General features: G+C 44.1%; 2 protein-coding genes across 4 annotated transcripts in view; both read right to left on the reverse strand.

Annotated features, from left to right (window-relative positions):
• The window catches only part of LOC308132145 (uncharacterized protein), a 52,453-nt gene extending 50,010 nt beyond the window's left edge, over positions 1–2,443 (reverse strand). For all 3 annotated transcript variants that reach the window (XM_080499132.1, XM_080499130.1, XM_080499131.1), the window contains exon 1: positions 2,260–2,443. In XM_080499132.1, coding sequence (XP_080355258.1) covers positions 2,260–2,359 — 100 coding nt within the window. In that variant the 5' untranslated portion in view covers positions 2,360–2,443. The remainder of the gene's footprint in view (positions 1–2,259) is intronic.
• A 6,332-nt stretch (positions 2,444–8,775) lies between these two features.
• The window catches only part of cacna1ba (calcium channel, voltage-dependent, N type, alpha 1B subunit, a), a gene marked incomplete at both ends in the record, with an annotated part of 97,513 nt that continues 86,922 nt past the window's right edge, over positions 8,776–19,366 (reverse strand). The window contains 10 exon segments of the mRNA XM_080498848.1: positions 8,776–9,363; positions 10,515–10,735; positions 11,106–11,331; positions 12,123–12,161; positions 14,383–14,502; positions 14,592–14,727; positions 14,993–15,123; positions 16,269–16,390; positions 17,094–17,201; positions 18,069–18,174. Of these exon segments, the coding sequence (XP_080354974.1) occupies positions 8,776–9,363; positions 10,515–10,735; positions 11,106–11,331; positions 12,123–12,161; positions 14,383–14,502; positions 14,592–14,727; positions 14,993–15,123; positions 16,269–16,390; positions 17,094–17,201; positions 18,069–18,174 (1,797 nt within the window).

Below are 19,366 nucleotides of genomic sequence, written 5' to 3' on the forward strand. Positions count from 1 at the left end.
CCTGAAGTGAAGCACATGTGTGGCACAGCTGAGCAGGACGACCTGGATTCTACCTTGTCAAAAAGGTCCCGATCGGCCACCGACTGTACTGCTTTACCCAATCGGAGCAAGACCCTGAACAATACTTATACCTACAAGACACTGACAGACCCAAACCTGGACTCGGACTGGGGATCTTCTCAAAGTGAGAGAATCCTTCAGCAGACGTTGGTCCAATACCCGCAGGTATAGAGGAGGAGACAGAGATGAGGAAGGGAAGAAGCTACCCTTACCAACCGTTTCTCAGGTTGGTTGTTTACAGGACAGATTGACGTCCGAATTGTTGGTCTGTGAGACAAACGTCAACGCCGAGGAAAAGAAACACAAAAACCTGAACTGGAATTAAAACCAGAGAAACGTCCTTGTTGTGTTGAAAGCGTCGTCGATATAATGTCCACCTCGGGACAGCGTTGACTCGGGAGAACCCGAGTGGTTTCACTCCGAGGTCGAAGCGGGTCAGCTTGACCCACTTTGGTTCCATTGAGCTTCACATCTCCCCTCGTGATGGAGGCTGCCGGTTGTTTCCTTCATTAGCGTCCGGGCTTCTGGTATGATTGAGTAAACGAGATCCCCGCCAGCGTTAAAGCCCCCCCCTTTTCCAGCCGCCACCGAGCTCCTCGGCCTCCTGTTGTTGTTGGATGGATCCGGGTTCAGCAGCTCGGGTTCGGGAAGTCGAGTCACTGACGTCAGGATGGAGACCGGAACACGAAGCCACCGGATTCAGGTAGAAAACAAAGAGCCTCTCAGAGAATGAAGAGATTCAGTCTAAACTCCATCCACCCTTTATATCCGCTTCTTCCTGGTCAGAGTCTCGGGGGTCCGGAGGGTCCTGGCTGACCGCTGCTTCTGAAGGCAGGTCCGTCACTGGATCGCCTCACAACCGCAAGCCTCACAGATCAATCCTCGTCTCACACTATCCTCATGTCCAGCAGCAAAACAATCGCTTCCAGCGGTGTTGGAGCGCCTCGCATGGTCCAAATCTTTCATATAAGTAACATTCATTGTGGCGCAAATGAGGCACTGGTGGTATTTATCCATATTAAAAGATGGAAAAAATGTTGTTATGAAAAAGAGAATATATACAAGTTGAGGAACCCTCCACGAACACAATTTAAATAAAATTCATCAAAACGTTAAAAAACAAAACAAAACCAAACATTTAAAACAATCAAATTCAGCAGCATTTAATGTAAAAACGTCCTGAAGGTTTAAAACCTTTAGCGAAGTGAAGTGGAGGCACAGCAGGATTAGTTGTGTTGTTATGAGCAAAGTCTGTTTGAAAACCTTTTTTTTTTTTTCCATCAAGACAATTCAGAACATTTATTAGACAGCCGGTTAAAAAAAAACAAACAAAAAAAAAAAACGTTGAAAAAATCTGCATTTCCTGAAGAAAATGTAAGCGTGAATCCTGAAGCTGAAAAAAAGCTAAACTGTAAAGATGAAGAAGCTGATGAAGCTTAATAAATAGCTAAATAAGTCAAAGTAGAAGTAACTGTGGGAAAGTATCAATACAGTGCCAGCAATGGTGAAAAAGTATCAATAAAGTATCATTAATGTACCAATAATAGTTGATATAGCAATGGTGAAAGTATCAATAAAGTATCAATATTAGTGAAAAAGGATCAAACTTACAATAATAGTGGAAATGTATCAATAAAGTACTAGTGATTGTTAAAAAGTAGCATTAATAGTTACAAACTATCAAAGTAATAGTTAAAAACTATCAATAAAGCCGTAGTGATGGCGATACCGTATCAATAAAGTGCAAGTAATATTTAAAAAGTAGCATGAAAAGTTAAAAAGTATGAATAAAGTAACAGTAACGGTTAAAAAGTACTGAGATTAAAGTAAACGAAATGAGTAAATTGGACGTTTAAGAATACTGTACTTGTTGAAGTGTCTGTGCTTGTGACAGCAGCTCCCCCCGGTGGGGGTCTCTGGTACTACAACCAGCCTAAAGCTGTAAAGTTTCCCCTCCTGAAACATTTCTCAGTTCAAAACATCTCAAACATTCACGTGACAAGTTAAAAATCCTCCTAATTGTTCAAATATTTTACAAAAACGTGCCATTTTGTACCAAAGGACTTATAAATCTGAAACTGAATCAAGTGTTTGGTTCATTTCAGTTTTGTTTTTTTCTTTAATGTTGTAATAAATCATTTAGTTTCTACATCAATAATCAGACCCATGATGCACTTTGGTCCAGAAGTTGAGGCTCACCTGTCCTCTGACGAGTCCTCATGTCTGCTGGTCCACTTTCCACAGCTCGTCCCAGAAGCGTCCAAACCACGAGACACTGGAGCTTCACCAGGAAATACATGTTGTTTTCAATTAAAAGTTTAAAAAAACAAAATAAAAGCGTCGGATTCAGAGTGTTTCCTCCCCTCGGTGGACGTCTGGTCTCTTCTTGCTCCTCTCTCACGTTTCATTCTCATCCACCAGGTGATTCACATTTTTTATTGAGGCGAGTCAAGCTACAGCGACGTAGAGCAGCTACTTCCGGTACGGACTTTCACAACAAAGGGTGTACCAAAGGTTTTTACACACAAAACGCTAAAAAGATTAATGCAATTGTGGAGAGAAACACACATTTACGTGCGTGAATTTACTGTGAGATACTGATATTATTACAACATTTGCATATATTAAAAAAAGCAAATGTTTAACCAAAGTTATTCAATTAAAAAAGAAAACAACACTTCCTTTGATTTTGGAATAAATAGAAAGAAACTTCAGGTCAGAAATCAGGATTTTCCGGTTTGCAGCCCGGCAGTTTATATAAAACTTGATTATTATAGCATTTGTAAAGAGTTCAAATAAGAAGTTATAGTTTTAGCAATTTATATCTACACTTGTGATCATTAATGAAAAACTCATAATAGTAGTAATAATAATAATTATTATTAGCTTAAGGTGTTTCCACCTATATCAACACACCAAAAGATTATCATGGATGTGATTGTAGTAATGCGTTTATGAGTATCTTTAAAGTGGGAAATACTGACTTCCTCATGGGGAAAATACGTCTGAAGGCTGTCAAAGTGGGAATTTCCCACCAGAAAGAGCTTTAATAAGCTCATGCTACATAATTTAAAATATACATGTTTCAAAGAGTCCTGATCTTATCAAGAACATTTATATCAGGGTTGCATGATAGCTAAAAAAAATAAACAACTTAAATTTTTTTTTAAAAACAAACACGAAGACATGAAGCGAGGCTAGTTAGCTTTTAGCAACGTGAGCTGATCTGATCGCAGCATATTGACTGCCACTGGTTTCAGTGGAGTCATAAACAGCTTTATATCTTTTATTTCAAGGATGTTTAATATCGACACAAGATTCATACTCTTATAAAAAATATTATCTGGTTATACGACAGTTAAGAAAACTTGAACGGACTCAGTAAGGCTAATTAACAGTTAGCATACGGCTTCTCAGCTAAGCTAGCTAGCATTTATTACCATCAATTTATCTTTATTTATATATGACTTCATATATCCATGGTTAGCCGCGGCGGCGTCACTGCCAGTAAATTAAACAAACAAAAGTCAGCAACATTTTCATTTCCATCTTTTTTATTTCAAGGAACTTTGCTTCATACAAAATGTTTAATGTAGAAACAACAGCAGAATTCAAAGTCTGGTCGAGAAACGTAAAATCAGGCAGACAAACAATTTCACCGAATCCCGAACAAAGACCCGGGTGAAGGAATGTTCCAGCGCGGCGGCGCGGCAGTGGAACGTCCACGTCCTCAATACTGGTTTTGAAATAGAAACGACCCCACGCTGTATATCAAAGGTTAAAAATCAACAACAAAAGGGACACGTGGTATCTAAAAGTACTAAGGTTCCTACATGCACATACATCGTTAGAACATGCAAACGTTTTTGTTTTTTGTTTGTTTTCCTCCAGGAAAAAAAAAAAAAAAGCCACATGGACGCTCGGGATCCGCTACGTGTTCTTTAGAGTTTTAATTCCTCGGACGTTGAAGGTTTTAAAACGGCAATATGATTTAAAAACTCCTTGGAGCCGATTTATTACTTATTTACCAAAACCTTTTTTTTTTTTTTTTTTATCGTACCCTTGCAGGACACGCCTCCTCCCACTTGGAACCGTGGGTAAATGTTCCGCATGCAAATATAGGTATAAAGTTGCTGTAATCCTAAATAATCTATCTGCTTCTTGTTTACACTTTGTGCCTTTATGCAGTTTTTTTTAATGTTTTTTTTTGGATTTTCGGAGCGTTTTCTACGAAACATTTGGTCACGATCATGCTGAAGCCTGAATCTGAAGAGACCAGCATGTAAAGCTACAGGATGGACGGAGAGATGGGAAGTTGTTGTTGTTGTTGTTTTTTTTTTTGTCGTCTTGTTGCATAGCCCTCCTCGCCGTGTCTGCAGCAGCGTGTCCCCTCCACCCGTCCCTCCAGACACTTCGGTGCTCGACGTCGTCCCCCGCTGAAGCTGAAGCTATAGTTGCATATAACGTATCGTGTGTGCGTCTGTGTGACGTGTGGTCGTTTACGCGTCTCACCATTCAACACGACTCCCCCCGCTCAGCAGATCTTCCACTTTTAAAGGAGTCATCACTCATTTTTACTTCTTCAAACATGCATTTATTTTTTATAGTGTTGGGCCTCGGTCGACGCTGGAAATGTGGAGTTTTTAACGTCTGGCCTCTTTGTTTCAACTCCAATCAGCCACAAGGGGGCGCAACCTCAAAATTAGAGATTTTGATTGTGCTAATATCGGCTAGTATTTTAAATCACACTGGACTAATGTAAACTTTTTAAATCTCCTACGTGGATGTTTGTAGAAAGCTCCATGATAATTTTTTTAAAATAAATTTTCGTGCTATGCTATCGCCATGCCGTTACTATTCACGATTGACAAATCAACACACGTTTAACATCGGTACCGGTCAAACCGTCACATGATCGCCCTCCGGAGAAAGTCGTGGTATGAAAAAAAGGTTCAGAACGAGCTCGACGGTGGATATTTTTACCTAATAGATTTCAAGAATGTATTTTAAATGATAATTTAAGAGAGACTGGATGTGTGGGAGGACCTGCTGATGACTCCTTTAAAAACACTACAGGTCATTTTATGTAATCGATTAGCTGTTTCCAGTTCCCGATGTTTATCAACCTTCAAAGTTTAAGAGTGCAAAAAAAAAGAGGGAGGGGGGGCAAGAAAAAGGGAAAAAGAAACAGTTGTTATAATAAGATATTTTTCTGCTTACAAAATATGGAAAACGTTTTCAAAAAGGGGAAAAACAATTGTCCGGTTAAATTGATTGTATATGGATGTAGCCGTTACTGCTATTTAAGGCTAGTTAGCATTTAGCAGGATTAGCTCACGTCCATTTTCATCTTCATGGTTAAATTCTGGCTTGTTTTAGTGTTTTATTGACTTTTTGGACCATGAACAGTATTAAAAAAATAATAATAACGTTATCTTCAGCTATCTCAGGAGCTAACGCAGCTAAAGATGAACATTTTAAAGTAAAAATGTCATTGTGCTCAATGTCGTAACAGCTTTCAGAAAATGATACCAAATGTTTATGAAGATTTTTGAGCATCTCAACAGTTTTTATTTAAAGACAAAGCGATGAAATCAATTTAAGCCAAGTGTTTAATACTATTATATGTTGATGTTTAGAGTTTTTCATAAGAAGCCCCATAAAGAAAAGTGCTAATGCTAACAGTCCATGCGTCATATTATAAAACCTTGGGGGCGAGCCGTTGTACTCAAGTTGAAGTGTTTATCGGGTACGTGAAGAATTGTAATAAGAAGTTTTTGACGTGTGTTTGAACCTTTCATCGATATTTTTTCAGTAACAGAACTGGAGCACAGCTAATCGAGCTAATTGTGCTAACCATGCTAACACCAGACCTGCTGAGGAGTTGATGTCTCTGCTTGTTCGTCGCTCTCCTTAATCTCACACACACACACACACACACACACACACACACACACACACACACACACACACACACACACACACACACACACACACACACACACACACACACACACACAGTTACTGGCATCAATGTGAATAATCTGACGTATTTCTGCAGAGTTAAATGTTCGCATAGTGTTTTTCCACGATCCACCCACACCCACACCCACACCCACACCCACACCCACACCCACACCCACACCCACACCCACACCCACACCCACACAGTTTCTTCCTGCTCTCTCCACTGCAGGCATGGCCTCTGCTCGCAGATGAGGCTCTCCACACGTGTATTCCTGCACAGCTACATACAGAATGAGTCGACTCGCGCGCGCGGATGCATTAGAAAACAGTTTGACGTTGCATCTTCTCTCTACAGTACATCTAAAAAGGATAGGCACTTCGTCTTAAAACATCGCAAAGGAGTCTGTAAGAAACATTAGACCTGAAAACGATGGCAAACCGGAAGCAGTTCACGCAAAACACGCCGCACTCGTCGTCGTCGTCGTCCATCCCCCCCGTGTTCCTCCCTCCTCCGCGTCGTACAAAAAGAAATGCACACAATGAAAAGAGAAAAAACACAGAGAAGGACGATTTTTTTTCTTTCTTTTTTGTAGAAAAAGTAATGAGTCGCTGGGGTGTTTCTCTTCTTCTTCTGGGACGGGAGCGAAAGGTCGCCCTGTCCGGCCGACGCTGAGGGAACGTCGGAGGGGGTTTAGGCATCGTCATGGAATGGTTCAGTCCTCGGCTGAAGAGACCCGGGAGGTTGCGACTCCTCGTCTCCGTCACCCGACTGTCAGAGCGCGTGTCTGCTGCCGTCCGACTCTCAAACTCACCGCACACTTCTTCAGTGACTGAAAACGTGACTTAATGAGTCGGGGGCGGAAAAACCCTGATTTTAAATCAGGGAAGTTCGATTTTGATGAGTTGTGTTCGTGGAGATCAGCACTTTTCACACATCTCCTTGAGGGGGCGCCAGAGAGCTTGGGGAAGTTGTTTTCATCTTAGATTTTATCAGTAAGGATTTGGTAACGCTGTCATTTCTCCACATGAATTCCAAACTAGCAACGATGAAAGTTGTGCTCACATTGTGACACGCGTCGCATCGATGGGAGGACGCTGATAAAAACTGTCACATAAACGCTGTTATTTGCTTTAAAATATGGAAACGTGTTCAATATGGTCACAAAACAATTAGATCATGAACACTGATCCTAAAATGTATCTCCAATGAGATCAACTGGACTTTATTTATTCCATAATGGGGAAATTCCAGAGTTGCAACAGAGAGATAATGATGAGAAATTAATTTTAAGAACAGTAACATAAAGTCAATATTGTACACTTTCTAAATAAGACAATAAATCGTTAACCCTACACTGCGGTACAGCATGAAATGCATCTTTTATTTTATTTATTTATACAAGTGTGCTTTGGTCAGATTTATAGAGATTAAAATATATATTTTTGTGTTCAAGAAAGTAACAGCTGTTAAAATGATTGTTTCATTGAGAAAAAAACAGATATTTGAATAATAAATCAATAAGGTGACAAATAAAAGTTAGGTTTTATGTTTTTATGTGACAATTGTTTGTAAGTGTAACAGAGATGAATTAAAATGCTTCAGTTTGAAACACTGAGGGTGAAAACTTTCAACGTTCAGTGGATTTGTGGAGTTTCTCTGATCTGTGACGCCGCCCTATGCTTTAGCGTTTTGATAAAAGTGGGCGTGTCTACTAGTGTTTGGCTTCATTCTTTTCTTTTAAATACGGCACCTTGGTTGGTTGTTGGGATAAAACGCTGTCGCTTCCATTAAACATCCAGTGTTATGATTTGTTATAAGCACCTTCAATAATTCTGTGGTACTATAACAGTGTTCTGTTGTCATACAGTGACATCTGGTGGTCACAGATGGTATGTACCTCTATAATTTTGATATTTGATATACCAGTCCCATGTGCAGCCAAACAACAAAGAACAGTGTGATTTTTAGTCCAGAAAATACGGTAACTGTGTTTGCTGGTCATGAAGCGAACGCATGAGGAAAGTGATGCTACATTAAGTTGTAATTTACTTCCAGTCAAACTCAAATCTGTTTCATAATTTTCGCGTCAAATTAGAATATGGCGGAAAAGTAATTTTATTCAAATGTGTGAAACTTCCATGCATTTTAGTTTTCGTACACAAACGCTAAAATATATATATTTTTTAATCTATCACTTCAGAATCATGAAAAATTATTAGATATTATAAAAAAATATTAAAATATAACCATAACATTGGATGTTTTTTGCTATTTATCGAGAATAGTCACAACGTTTGAACTTTTTTTGTTTTTCGGCCATTAGAGAAGAAGTGACCGGGGAAGCCCGCCGCTCTTCCACGATATCCTAATTTCCCGAGACGTCGGTTCCAGTCGGTGCAGTGTGTTTCTGTTTGAGGGTCGAAGGACGGCGTCGGGAGACGCTGGCGTCCGAGTGAGTCGCTCCACGGACATCAAGAAACGAGCAGAAAGACTCCGCTCTCCCGTCTCGCTAATGCTACATGCTCTGTTGAGGAGGAGGACACTTGTTTTGTTCACATTCAGACATTCAGCGGCTGGACGCCTCCCTGCTCGGACGGCGCCGACTCTCCGGGTTTTGGGTTTAAAAACACACACACACACACACACAGGGACGATGTAAACTAAAGCCTTCGAAGAAGATGATAAAACTCATCACGATTCCTCCAGAATGCGTTCGAAAAAAAAAAAAGGTTGGTTTGAAAGCCATGCTAGCACCATTCGTCCTCCTCCGCCTCCGGGTAATACCTGGGAGCCCTGGCGCCAGGGCCGGGGCCCGGCGCCGCGCCGCCCCCGAAGCTGAAGTGGTACCCGTTGGGCACCCCGAGGTTCTGCTGCGCGGCGGCGGCGGCGGTGGCGGGGGGCGGGGCCCCGATGGAGCGGGGCAAAGCGGTCCGAGAGGGGCGTCCCGATGGAGGGCCGGGGGACGCCGGCGCCGCGTCCCGGAAGACGTCCAGCTGGTCCCGCAGGCTGCCGTAGGGGGCCTCGCCGGGGGGGGCCTCGCCGTGGCCCCGGCCCAGGAAGGGCTCGGAGCAGATGCGGGTGACGGGGCAGGGGAAGAAGTGGCGGGAGCCGCCGTGGCGGAGGGCGTTGTGCTCCGACAGGCCGCGGCTCAGCCGGCCGGGACTCGGGCCGGCCGACGTGCCGGACGCGACGTGCACGGGGGACGAGTTGGCAGTCTTGTAGGCCACCCCGGGCCGCGGGGTGAGGGGGGTCCGGGGCAGCTGCCGCCGGCCGCGGCTCGGCGTGCTCGAGGTGGAGCTCGGCGCCACGCCGCCGCCTTTAACCCAACCACTGCCCTGGATGAAAAGTGGACAAGCAATTTGAAACGACGGAACGATGGGGAGGATGCGTGAAGACAGACAAGGAGGACAAGAGAGGACGGAAGGAGGAAGGGAGAGGCAAGATGGACGAAATGGATGGAGAGACGATGAGGAGAGAAAGTGGGAAAAGAAGCGAGAGGCCATGAGAGGCTGGACAGAGCAGAAAGCAGCAGAGGAGGCGTCGGACAGAGACGCCGGCGTCCGTCTCTGTCCGACGCCTCGTCAACACTCAGGCGAAAGGAAGGGAAAACGTCCCGCCAACACTTTTATCAGTGAGTTAAATTAATCCAACAAACACTGAATAAAATACTGATTGTATAAAATCCATAAAGCTGATATTTGAGCTCGTCTCGACTCGAATTCAGTCATTTAGGTTTAGACTGAAACGAACATAAAGATACAAATTTAGAAAAAAAAACGAAGGGGACAAAATGGATAAACTCATTGACCTCGGTAAAATGTGCTGGGATCTGAAATGGGTTTAAATCGTAAAAAAAACAATTTTTTATCCATGATGATGATAAAAAAAAAGCAGAATACCAATATCATTATTAGTTACTTAATGTCCATCAAATATACTGTTTTAGAACTGGACATATTTTTTGTGAATATAAAGACAATGTAAAAGCTACGAGGCGATGAAAAAAAACCCCTATGAAATGTGTTAAACATTAAACAAGTCTTCCATCAAAGAAGGAGCGAGAGAAACGTGTCAGGAAGAGAGAGAGAGAGAGAGAGAGAGAGAGAGAGAGAGAGAGAGAGAGAGAGAGAGAGAGAGAGAGATTAGCCTTCAAATGTACGAAGAAAAAAAAAGAAAGTACTTTTACTTTGACACTTCCTGAAACTGCGGCAAGTGTTTTTCAATGTAATGGGGCTTATTTTTATGCTCAATTTATAGCAGGTCATGTAGGTAACTTCTCCTGTAGTCTGTGCTCTCGCTCTCTCTCTCTCTCTCTCTCTCTCCTTTCCTCTCTAACGATTCTATAAATTCTCCACTTTGAGCTTCATGTGTACATATATTAATTTCTTCTCTGCAAAATTGCTCTGAGACGTTGTAACTGAATAAAACGAAGCTGAAAAACCCTCAGGATGTCCCCTGACCCCCCACCTGACCCCCCCCTCCCCACCTGCTTGTTGCTGGTGTCCTGCCCCTCGCTGGGGGAGGCGGCACAGCTGGCGGTGGCAGACTTGGTGTGGCAGTGTTCCCGGCTGCAGTAGCGGTCGCAGGAGTAGTAGCGCTGCTTGTCCGCGGAGGAGTGGTGGTGCTTCCTCTCGTGGGAGCGCCCGCGGTCGTGCCCTCGCTCCCTGGGGGCGGCGGGGGCGTCGGACGCCGGCTCCCCTGCTGCTCCTGCACAGTGTTGGAGGGTGGGGGGGTGGGGGGTGAAATAACTGCAGGGGTCTGCGTTGAGGACGGAGCCAGCATCTGTTTACTAAAGGCCCCGTTACCAGGACAACGAATTCAGGCGTATCCGCAAAATTTTCGTCGGCGAAATGTTGCGAAAAGTTGCGAAAAGTTAAAACACATATTTAACACAACAAAAAGTTTTTGCTTGTGGAAACGATACGTTTCCATGGAAACCTCGGGGGGAAAGTCCTGAAGGTAACGTTTTTTTTTACAGGCGAGTTAACGACAAGGAAATTAATATGAGCTAATGTAATGTGTGCGTGTGTGTGTGTGTGTGTGTGTGTGTGTGTGTGTGTGTGTGTGTGTAACTGACCAGCAGAGCCGACAGGCTGACCAATCAGAGGTGTGTCCAGGGACCGCTGCCTCTTCTCCCGGTCCCGGTCCCGGCGGTGGTGGCAGCGGTGGTGGTGGTGGTGGTGGTGGTGCGGTCGGTCCTGGCTGGGTTTCTCCAGGGTGTAGTCCTTCAGGTTGACCTCCTGGGGCCGCTGCGGGGCCACGGTGGAGGCGGAGCGCTTCATGGGGCTGGCGTCGGGGACGGTCTGGGGGGGGCGAGAGAGTTGAGTGTGAGAAGAGAGAGAGAGAGAGAGGGGGGGGGGGGGGTGCGAGAGTGAAACCGGCTGCGACGCCGCGCAAAAACCACCTGCAGCTTGGAACACATGTTTACTGAGCAGTGGAGGATAAAGGAGCAGGTGCTCCACTGCAAACACACACACACGCACGCACACACACACACACACACACACACACACACACACACACACACACACACACACACGCACACACACACACACACGCACGCACGCACACACAATCCCTGTTCTCGCCAGCAAACTGCTCATTTCATTCCAGACATAAAACTTCCAGAAGAAGAAACTATTAACAATTAAAATGAGTTTTGTGACTCTGGCAGCGAAAACTTTAGTTATATAATCCAGAATCGCTTGTATAATCTGCTGAAGTTCTACAATGTTACCATAGAAATGATGGCATATGTGAAAGTTCTATGTTTTTAGAGGGTTCTAAAAGGTGTAGCAGTTTTAGAAAGTGTGAGAATTCTATAATAAGTTAAGAGTTACAGAATTTGTGAACGCTCTAAAGTTTGGGTTCTAAAAAAATATATAGGGTTGTTAAAATCAGGAAGAGCTGCAATTCTGGACGGTGTGACGGTTCCACAACGTGTGAAAAGCTCTGCAATGTCGGCAAGCTGCAGAATTTGTAAAAGTTCTACGGTTTGTTGAAGTGAGACCTGGAACATGTGAAATGTTCTATACTATATAAGAGTTCCAAAACATGTGAAAGTGTGAAAAACTGTTAAAAAGGTGTAACGTACGGCGAGGTGGATCCCCGGAGAGTGACGGGAGTGACTCCGCTGTGACAGAGAGAGAGAGAACAGCACGGTCAGTATCGGCCTCGTCGCAAAGCACGGAGGGATTAAAGTACTTTTTAAATAAGAAGTAAAAAAAAAAACAGATTTCCCGCAAGAAGCGTCTAAGTACAACATTATATATGTTCTGAAGCGTACTCATGTATATAAAATGAAAGAAAATATATGGTCATAAAGACACAGTTAGCATGCCAGACCACCGGGTGGCGACATTGTACACAACATTTGCCATTTTCACGTGGAAACGGACGTGTAAATTGAGCAGTGGAATCAATTTTGAAGTAACTTGTTGAAGTCTTTGAAAAAACCTCCCTGCAACCAAAACACACGTCAAGACAGAGCCGGAGTTTTTCATTGGGACTGTGAAACGCGTGGTTCTTACGGTGGCCGTGAAGTGCAAACCACAACAACAAATCACTAAACACAACCACAAATTGAAAAACACAACTGCAAATTGAAAAACATAACACAAATGAAAAAACACAACAGCAAATTGAAAAACACAACAGCAAATTGAAAAACACAACAACAAATTGAAAAACACAACAGCAAATTGAAACACACAACAGCAAATTGAAAAACACAACAACAAATTGAAAAACACAACTGCAAATTGAAAAACATAACACAAATGAAAAAACACAACAGCAAATTGAAAAACACAACAGCAAATTGAAAAACACAACAACAAATTGAAAAACACAACAGCAAATTGAAACACACAACAGCAAATTGAAAAACACAACAACAAATTGAAAAACACAACTGCAAATTGAAAAACATAACACAAATGAAAAAACACAACAGCAAATTGAAAAACACAACAGCAAATTGAAAAACACAACAACAAATTGAAAAACACAACAGCAAATTGAAACACACAACAGCAAATTGAAAAACACAACAACAAATTGAAAAACACAACTGCAAATTGAAAAACATAACACAAATGAAAAAACACAACAGCAAATTGAAAAACACAACAGCAAATTGAAAAACACAACAACAAATTGAAAAACACAACAGCAAATTGAAACACACAACAACAAATTGAAAAACACAACAGCAAATTGAAAAACACAACAGCAAATTGAAAAACACAACATCAAATTGAAAAACACAACAACAAATTGAAACACACAACAAATTGAAAAACACAACAACAAATTGAAACACACAACAGCAAATTGAAAAACACAGTTGAAAAACAGTTGTGTTTTGAATTTGTTATTGTGTTTTTCAATTTGTTGTTGTGTTTTTCAAGTTGTTGTTGTGTTTTTGAATTTGTTGTTGTGTTTAGTGATTTGTTGTTGTGGTTTGCACTTCAGGGCCACCGTAGGTTCTCGAAGGTGACGGAGCGATCCGATCAGGCCTCTGCTCCGCCCAGGCTTCACTGTGGCCAGACGACGTCTCCCGGACTCACGTGAAGGAGAAAAGTAATCTGCTGAAAGTGGAAGATAAAGTGGTGCAGGTGAGGAACCGGGAGGAACCGGGAGGAACCGGCCTCCCATCGTGCTGCAGCAGCAGCAGAGGGTCATTTCCAGCATTAATCCAATCAGCAGGAGGATTTCTTGCTCTTTCTTCCAAATGGTGAGGAGGAAAAAAAAAAAAAAAGAGGAGTCAACAAGCTGTTCCACCCATCCTTTCATTACTCCTCCGCCGTAACACAATTACCCTCCCCTCCCCCCGCGAAGCTTCTGGCTTCCAGGGCCATTTGCAGCCACTCTCGACTTTTCGTTCGGCGGAGGGAGGAAAAAACAATACTGGACAAACAGCTGGCGGCCGGCCAGGGTGTAATCGGATTACCGCAGCCTCTTGCAGGGCTGTGAGAGCAGGATCAACAGCGGGCCGGTTCCCGGCGGGGGCCGCGGGAGGGATGCACTTTAAAACGCGCCGATCGATCGGCGGGCAGCGTCAGTCAGGAAATGAGCGTTTCGGGTGAGAGGATCATCTGGAGCTCCTCAGACCGGAGACACGGTTTCCCTCCCAACGCCGAGGGAGGCTGAGTCAGTGGTGCAGATTCGAGGAGGACGTGGAGCGGCGGGGACCCCCGTCAGTGGGCCACGTCAAAAAAGCAACAACCCCGAAAACACAATGAAACTCTTTCTAGAATCGAGAACAACCCAACCCTACCCCCCAAAAAAATCACACATATTAAATGTAAACGAGAGGCGAGAAGAGCCTGTCGGTGACGCCGCGTTTTCACCTGCAGCTCGGCGTTGAGTCGAGGCATGGACGCCGCTCGGCCCTGATTCTCCAGACCTGAACCGGGAGCCGGGATGGTGCTGCTGACGCTCGTCTCCATCTTCCTCATCTCCACCGACTCCTGAGCGATAAAACACAGGGTCCGGTCAGCGTCCACCCCGGGAGCGCCTGCCTGCTCTCCCCCCGGTGACGTGTATGAACCTGAGCGACGGCGGCGGTGGCGGCGTCCGGCGTGTCCTCCGACGGACCCCTGGACATGCTCTTCTTGGTCCTAGCCCGGGACGCCTCCTTGGGTTTGTCCGTCGCCCAGGACGACGACGGCTTGACGCTGTGGTCGTGACCCGGCCTGCGGGTTCCAGCGGCCGGTGACACAAACACACATTTTACTCCAAAAGTACAAGTGACGACTAAGAACTCAGCCCACAAGTCATGTTAGACACCAAGTTCTTGTTCTAGACATTGACGATAACCCTTGTGCATTTGTGGGATTAGAGTATTTGAGTCTCCTAACAGTACGACAAGACTATAAAACTGTAATTTCCTGTGAGTTTGATTAGTGACGGACAGGGTGTGGGGGGGGGGGGGGGGTGTCCTCCGGAGGCGGGACTCACACGGCGGCGCCCCCGTTGTTGAGGGAGTTGGAACTGGGCCGGGCCGGCGGCTGGGACCGGGGCTGTGGCGGGTCTCTCTCCTGCATGTGAGTCAGAGGCAGCAGAGGCTTAAACAGAGCCCCGACCTTGCACTGTGGAGGAGAGACGGTGGACCATGCTGAACACATTCAGAGGCAGCAGGCAGAATATCGACGCACCCGGGGCAGACCCCCGGGGGGGGTGGGGGTGCAGAACCACCACCACCACCGCCCTCCGGTGTGGACACCCGGGGCAGAATATTCTTCTCATATCTGGAGCTCATGCGTTCATGTGTGAGCCTGTGTGACTGTTTGTGGGCAAACCAACATGCATCAGTGGTGAAGTGCAGCCGCGACCCAGAGTCCACCTGCAGAACCTGCAGAACCTGCAGAACCTGAGTCCTTCATCACGTCTCAGCAGGTGCAAACAGAAGAAACGTTGTGCCACTACAACCTGAAGTTCCCCTGGAACCCACGAGATGGATGGCTCACTAATAATGATAATAATAATAATGATGATAATAATAATAATAATAATCATGATGATAATAATAATAATCATTATGATAATGATAATAATAATAATAATGATAATAATAATAATTTGTAATTAATTTACCATTTATTTTTAAAGTTTTAAAGAAAAAAAACAATGCAATCAATAAAATTCCTCCCTTTTTTAAAGTTACTTAAAGTAAATAAATAAATAAAAATAAATCCACAATATTCTTTCAGCATTTCAGATTTTTTTTTAAATTCCTATTTTTTTTTAATTAAATAATCCCGGGGAATTTTCTTTTCTTTTCTTTTTTCTTTTATTATGGCACCATATCACTCTTTCTGTTTGTATATGTGTTGACTTTGCAATAAACAAGCAAATAAACAATTTTCTTTTTTTAAATCTCAATTTTATTACAATCTCAATAAAGACCAAAACCTGTTTGTTCAGTTTTTAGTGGCAGAACATTTTTTCCTCAGGCGTCTTCAGTGCATTTCTATAAAAAGTAATAAATTCAGATGGCAGGTGATAACTTTTGTTTATCACCAGGAGAAAAACAAAGGCTGGTGAAAACGTATCTTCTTTGCATGTGTGTGTGTGTTTGTGTATGCAGGCATACAGTCCAAGTGTGTGTCTGCAAGCATAATCTATATGTGTGTGTGTGTGCATCCATGCAGCTGTGTGCTACAGCATCCCCAGTGTGTGTGTGTGTGTGTGTGTGTGTGTGTGTGTGTGTGTGTGTGTGTTGTGGATGTTGTACCTGGGAGCCTGACGTGCTCTGTTGCTGCTGCTGTTGCAGCTGCAGCCTCCGAGCTCGATTCTGCTTATAGTAGTCGAAGATCATCAGCGCCGCATAAACCTTCCCCACTGTCAGCTCATTGGCTAAGGAGGAAGAGGAGGAAGAGGAGGAGGAGGAGAGAAGACAGTGTGAGGAAAGGTGGGGGGCAGAAAAGGGAGAGGAAATAGTGCTGACTCACTCCTCCCCTCCTCCTCCTCCATCTATCTCTATTTGCCCGTTCGTCTCCTTAATGGTTCGGTTTAAATAAGAGGAACTTCTTCCACCGAGTCGTTTGATTAATTCACAGGAAGTGATTAGAAAAGATTTTTTCTTTTTCTCTTTTCTAAGGTAAACAAAAACAAGAGGAGCTGGAAAGTCCTGGCTGCGGTGACGGCGTGTGGAGGACGTCTGTGGTCAACAGGTGGCAGCAGAACCACAGATCACAAACACCTTCAGACTGACATGTTTTCACTTTAACACACAGGCTCGCTTTAACTTTTCACAATCTTAGGCCTCATTTACACTGCGGGGAAATGCGACCTAATTCGGATTATTTGTGCTCGGCGATTCACATACGACCAGTTTTTTATGACAGTTTTTCTCTACATCAGACCCAGGCTGGGAGAAGCGCCGCCGCCATATCTTTACTTTTGTTTTATTTGTGTGCTTGTGAGCGTAGGACTGTCGCCATGGTAACAACCTGGAGGCACTTGGAGAGAGGTAGGGGGGGGTAATTGAATACAGGAGGTGTGGACCTTTGTATTAGGAGGGGTCTGTTTCTGCTGACGGTGAGGAGAGGACACGTACGTTTGTGTGGCGTCACCAGCAGGTCCATGGTCTTCTGGGACAGACTGGGCCACACCGTGGACAGCTCCTTCTTCAGCTCGGCGTCCGACAGCCGCTGTGCCACCATGCCTGAAAATCCACCAAGGACGAGACGGAGCTTTTACTCGACTCGCTCGACAAAAATCCCCGCAGCTGGCTCTGGGAGCACATCTGGTGGGAATTTTACACGTCAATGCACCAAAAGACATTTATGAAGGAGTGGAGACATTCAAGACAGTGAAGGGATTTTAAGATGAACGGAAGAAGAGTTTGGTAGATAACTGAAAATCAAACTAAACAAAGAGCAAAAGACGATTGGAACGGCTCCAACAGAAAAGATAAAGTAACTAAAACAAGCTAAAGTGGCAAAAATCAATAAAACCGTTAAAATAGCATAAAATATTAAAAACAGCCAGCTAAAATGAGTTAAAATGACTGAAACAGTGGGAACATTTAATATGGATTCAACAGCTAAAAAAGCTAAAAGTGTCCAAATGGCTGAAAGACCTAAAATGACTAAAATACATAAAACGGATAAAATGAGGCCTAAGATTATAAACGCTGAAATTATCAGTCACTAAAATAGCTAAAATGACTAAAATAGCTATAAACGCTGAAATTATCAGCCACTAAAATAGCTAAAATTACTAAAATAGCCATAAACGCTGAAATTATCAGTCACTAAAATAGCTAAAATGACTAAAATAGCTAAAACTTTTCAAATGATCGCAAAAAAAATCGAAATGGGTAAAATAACTAAAATGGGTCAAATATCTTCACGTCTTCGCTAAAGTTCCAGACATTTCTTTGAACGCAACACACACACCAGTTTGGTACATCCCATGAAGCGAAATCTAAAAGTGTATCGTCAGATGAACTTTTATTTTAAGGCGACTTCTCTTTCGATTTCTATTCGATGAAAAGTGGGTTGACGTCGCAGACCTCTGCCAGTCTCACCTGAGGCCAGTTTGATCTCCAGCGCTGTGCGGATCAGCGCCATCAGGGTGGACGTGAAGTGCACGGTGTTGTCGTCGGCGATGGGCATGTTCATCTTGACCAGGCGCTGGGTGGAGAAGGGGGGGGGGCGGAGCAACACAAAGGGGGGGGGGGGGGGGGCATCAGCCAGAATGGGTCAGAATCGGCCCGATCGGAACACAAGACTCCGCCCGGAGAAATCAATCTGTGTGCTGCCGTCAGGTTCACTACCCGCTCCGCTTTAAAAAAAAATTTTTTTTTTGTTTTTTTGGGGGTGTGGCTTTTTGGGCCACGCGGAAAAAAACCACTCCTGAGATTTCAGCACACAAAGAGCCTTCTCGACGGGGGACGCAGGGAGAGACAGGACGAGACATCCACATTCACCGCTACTGGCTACGGTAGGCGCTACGCCGCAAGTCAAAGTGCACTGGTGCAAGACTGACATCGACCCAAAGAAAGACGAGAGGAGGCATGTGAACGCATAACCATGAAGGTGCCTGGACAGTCGCAGGAGCTCCACTCTGTGCTCGCCATCCCAGCAATCGTCAACTTGGAGTTGAGGAGGCCGGGTGCGCTCTACTTGTATATAAGCTAGTAGCAATGAGAACAGACAGAGAGAGAGACAGAGAGAGAGAGAGAGAGAGAGAGAGAGAGAGAGAGAGTCCATTCCTACAAGCTTGGGCAGCCTGAGCGGGAAGACTCAAAGACACAAATAAAAAAAATAAAAAAATAAGATTGAGGAAAGGAGGCTAATGGCGCCGCCGGATGCAGAACGGGATGCAGCGTGTGGGCTGGGTTAAGAGTTGAGCTCCCCTGAACACAGAAAGCATTCACCGACGTGAGCTGACGGAGGCAGTGCAGACAGTCAGAGACCAGTCAGGATGAGGCGGAGTGGGCACGCACACACACACACATGCACACACACACACACACATATTTTATTTCCTCCTAGAAAATCCCCCCAAAAGACTAAATCGCTGAGGTGAAACAATATGAGGTGAAAACGCATAGTTTTTGGCATTTTTGTATGAGAAAAGTTTTGCGTTTCCATGGCAACGGCAGAAACACTGAAAACGACGTAGTTACCTACTGGGGAAGGCAAAAGAAAATAATACTCTAAGCCACCATTGGTCCCAAATCTCATGAGTTTTCTGACTGAAAAAACAAACTAAAAGCAGCATCTTGAGTTTCCTAATAAATTGGCTGGATTTGTTTTTGCGTTGCTTGAAAGTCAAATCCCACAGATTTAGTGAAAATGTAAAGTCAAACTTTAACTTTGG

The sequence above is a fragment of the Blennius ocellaris genome (genome assembly GCF_963422515.1).
Source record: "Blennius ocellaris genome assembly, chromosome: 7".
NCBI classification, from domain to species: Eukaryota; Metazoa; Chordata; class Actinopteri; order Blenniiformes; family Blenniidae; genus Blennius; species Blennius ocellaris.